Source organism: Mustela erminea, chromosome 18, assembly GCF_009829155.1.
Source record: "Mustela erminea isolate mMusErm1 chromosome 18, mMusErm1.Pri, whole genome shotgun sequence".
NCBI classification, from domain to species: Eukaryota; Metazoa; Chordata; class Mammalia; order Carnivora; family Mustelidae; genus Mustela; species Mustela erminea.
In genome coordinates, this window is record NC_045631.1 from 52,443,336 (window position 1) to 52,447,565 (window position 4,230).

Here is a 4,230-nt window from a genome sequence, read left to right on the forward strand (position 1 = left end):
AGAGCCTAATGTGTTTAGAATTTATCATTTTAATATGGGGTCCAACATTTTTAAATTATTAATGAGAAAATTTTACATTTGGTCCCCAAAGACGGAGGCATATTTTACATTTATAGCACCATTCAATCAGATCAGCACTTGATCTATCACTGTCCTTCAGAGATGTCCCAAATGGAGGCAAGAGGTCAGGCTCTGCATTAGGCCAGTCCTGGTATATGGACCACCCCTGAAGGAAGTCTAGAGGAGCTCCCTTCCACGGGGGGCAATGCCCGAGAGAGTGAGACCTCGCTGTGAGTTTTCAGCAGACAACAGCACTGAACCATTAAAGTTCTTGAGTCTGGAGGGAGGGTCTGAGCCATGCCCCAGAGGATGTAAAATAAAAATTAAGAAGTAAAAAAAAAATAAAAATAAAGATACAGCAGGAAGGCCTTTTAAAAACACACATTTATTTGCAAGTGTCTCTCTCTCTCTTTTTTTTTTTTTAAGATTTTTATTTATTTGACAGACAGAGATCACAAGTAGGCAGAGAGGCAGACAGAGAGAGAGGGGAAGCAGGCACCCCGCTGAGCAGAAAGCCCAATGTGGGCCTCGATCCCAGGACCCTGAGATCATGACCTGAGCCGAAGGCAGAGGCTTTAACCCCCCTGAGCCACCCAGGCACTCCACAAGTGTCTCTTTTTAAAAAAATCTCAGACACATTATTAATTGAAAAAACAAGATTTGCTCATTACTATTAGGGTCAAGAGTTTTGGTAGGTCAGTAATTTGAGCACAAGTATCTAAATAATTCCAGGTTTAAAACGTAGATCAAAACATCCAAAGAAAGAAATATACATAAAGTTATATTACTCTATATGGGACAACCCCGATGTATGGTGAGAGATAAATTCTATCCATATGCTAAAAATCTCCTCCAATATTTTTTATGAAGTTATGATAAGATTAAAGGAACATCTCAGATCTTCTTTCTGATAAAGCTGTTTAGGAGAAATTAAATTGAAGAAGTATTGGTAAAATTCCTGCTAATGTACCAAATTCAGGAAGAATGAGTCTAAGACTTACAGCCAAGATATGACTTGGGATTGATACTGAATGCTTCAAATGGGTTTCCTTTTGTATCCTGGACCAGAAGCATTTGCAACAATCTGTGAAAGAGATACACCAGGCAGAAAATCCAGTGGACAGTGAGGTTTTTTCTTGATCAGGCAGAAGTTGTCAGTGATATTTCAGGCAGTGGCCCCAGAAAGGGTATCAGGCATAGACATATTGTGCCCAGGGACTGAAGGCAGGCAGAACAGAACAGACTTTATTGATAGCTGTCCCCAGCAAGGCAGCTTCCCCGAGCACACAGAGATAAAATGGTACTGCTGGAAATGCTAACTTGTCCACACTTTGTATTGCTGAAGTGGTAATGAAAATGCATATCTTTTCTATCTGTTCCTATTAGCTTTGGCTGCCCAGCAGAAGATCCAAGTAAGTGTGGCTTAAAGGAGGTGTGCTAAGGAAAAATTACCGAAAGTCAAGAAGGAGAGATAGAATTAGACTCGACTTAATTTTGAGAAGACACTGGGGAATAAGGAGCACAAATAATAATCAAAATAGAATAATATCCTTGAGTAATGGAACTGGGTCTGCAGAATGCATAGATGAACTCAACACCAGGGGAAATCAATTGAAATAGTCCAGTATATGCCAACCACCTTAAAAAAATAAAGAACTTGAAAGTGGCAAGTAAACAATGGAAATAAAACAAAATTTATTACCAGCAAAGGAAGAAGAAATCAGACTGCCTTCAGATGCCTCGTCAGCATTAAACACAAGAATGCGATGGGAGATTTGAAGGAAATGAATTATTATTAATGATTTTCATTTCCAAACAGATATTTTAATCATGAAGTAGGAGTCAAACATGAAAAGAAAGAGTACTCATGTCCTTTCTCTAAAAGTGTTCATTGAGGTGTTCTTCAGCTAACTGGATCAAAAAAAACAAAAAACAAAAAACAAAAAACAAAACAAAACCAAAAGCTTCAAAGTGAGCGTTTCTAAAATAACATTAGTAGAAAACATGTAAACTAGTTATGAGAAATCAAGTACAAAAAGTATGATTATTTTTTAAAAAACAACTAGTTGGTGAGCCCAGGTGGCTCAGTCAATTCGGTGTTTGACACTTGATCTCAGCTCAGGTCTTGATCTGAGGGTCACGTCCTGTGTTGGGCTCCTCTCTGGTCATGGAGCCAATTAAAAAAAAAAAGTGTAACTAATTATCATAAGAACAGATATGTGATGTTAAATGGTGATCATAAGCAGGTTCTAAGAACCCAGATCATATCCCCAAAAGTGAGGTACTGAGATTTTTAGAAGCAAATAAAATATGCTAATTTGTAAAATATGCTAAATATGCTAGTATTAAATAGGGTGGGACCAACAAATACAATTTTATCACTGACATTGGTAAAGAGAAAATATTAAGTTCAAGTGTGTGTATGTGTGTGTGTGTTTCCCAAAAAATAAAAGGTGAGCATTTTTAACATTAAGGAAAATGTTACTTGTTCAAAAATTTGAGATAAATACGTATACTGAAAAAGTAAAAAAGACAAAACCACAAGAGTGAAATTAATAAAACTTGATATCCAACTAACAAAATTATTGGTGATGCCAATAAATATAAATGAGTTAAAACTCCTTTATTAAAAGATAAAAACTCTTATAAATCAAAAATGCAATCCAGAAACTTGGAAGATACGAGATAGTATGAAAATTTGGATTTGTAAAAATCTCCTCTACAAAAATAATAAAATAAGATTTATGAAGTAATGGTAACAAAGAAGATATCATGGATGGTGAAACAAACTAAAGGCCTTTAGCCAAACATAAATAATAAAAATCAGTTTTTGCTATTTTTTATATTCTACATAAAGGTGTAGAACAAATTGGACCAAATCAAAAGATGTCCCACTTAAGCAGGAGCAGAAAAGAGCCAAGTGAGATATTTTTAAAAATTGTACTGCTAGGGGTGCCTGGGTGGCTCAGTGGGTTAAGCCTCTCTGCCTTCGGCTCAAGTCATGATCTCAGGGTCCTGGGATTGAGCCCCGCATCAGATGTTGGGTTTGGAGAGGAATTAAAACAAATTATTAAACTTCTGCCAACACGCAGGGAAACCATGCTCTTTTCTGCCACACAAACTAGAAAAGTTGAGGACTTGGCAAGGATTTCTTTGAAAAGGTGCCATTGTATGTTGGTGTTGATGACAATAAAGCTAATGAAGCAGTGGATGGTCTTGAGCACGGCTATGTTTTTGTTCCCTCGGAAAAGAGATTCCTCCTACTCTTTACATTCCTTAAGAAGAACGAGAAGAAGAAACTGATGGTCTTCTTTTCATCCTGTAAGTCCGTGAAATACCACTATGAGTTGCCGAACTACATCGATTTGCCTGTCTTGGCCATTCGTGGAAGGCAGAAGCAAAATAAGCGTACAACCACATTCTTTCAGTTCTGCAACGCAGATTCAGGGATATTATTATGTACTGACGTGGCAGCGAGAGGGCTGGATATTCCTGAAGTCGACAGGATTGTTCAGTATGACCCTCCAGGTGACCCCAAGGAACATATTCATCGTGTGGGAAGAATAGCCAGAGGCCTAAACAGGAGAGAGCATGCCTTGCTCATTTTACACCCTGAAGAATTGGGGTTCCTTCATTACCTGAAGCAATCCAAGGTTCCATTAAGTGAATTTCAGTTTTCCTGGCCCCAAATTTCTGACATTCAGTCTCAGCTTGAAAAATTGATTGAAAAGAACTATTTCCTTCATAAGTCAGCCCAGGAAACATGTAAGTCCTACATTCGAGCATATGATTCCCACTCTCTGAAACAGATCTTCAATGTTAATAACTTAAATTTGCCTCAGGTTGCTCTTTCGTTTGGTTTCAAAGTGCCTCCTTTTGTTGATCTGAACGTGAACAGCAATGACGGCAAGCTTATAAAGAGAGGAGGAGGCGGTGGCTTTGGCTACCAGAAAGCCAAAAAGAAATGAAAAATAACCTACCCTGTGGGCTCTTGAAAAAAAAAATAGGAAAGGCTCACTGCTTTAAAATCTGGAGTATACAAAAACCAACGCCTCCTTTAATGTAACGTGCTTCCTAGCCACAGTAGCATTTTCAGGGGAGATCAAGAGCTATAGTTAAGTTCCAAGAAACAACCTCTGAATACTCTGCAGAGTTAGAAGGGTTCAACAA

General features: G+C 38.0%; 1 protein-coding gene across 1 annotated transcript; it reads left to right on the forward strand.

The window, feature by feature from the left end:
- The first annotated feature begins 265 nt into the window (after window positions 1–265).
- LOC116576939 (ATP-dependent RNA helicase DDX18-like) lies at window positions 266–4,028 on the forward strand. Its single transcript, XM_032319494.1, is given in 3 exon segments — window positions 266–290; window positions 3,098–3,220; window positions 3,223–4,028. Coding segments are annotated over 3 exon segments (954 nt in total).
- The last annotated feature ends 202 nt before the right edge of the window (window positions 4,029–4,230 follow it).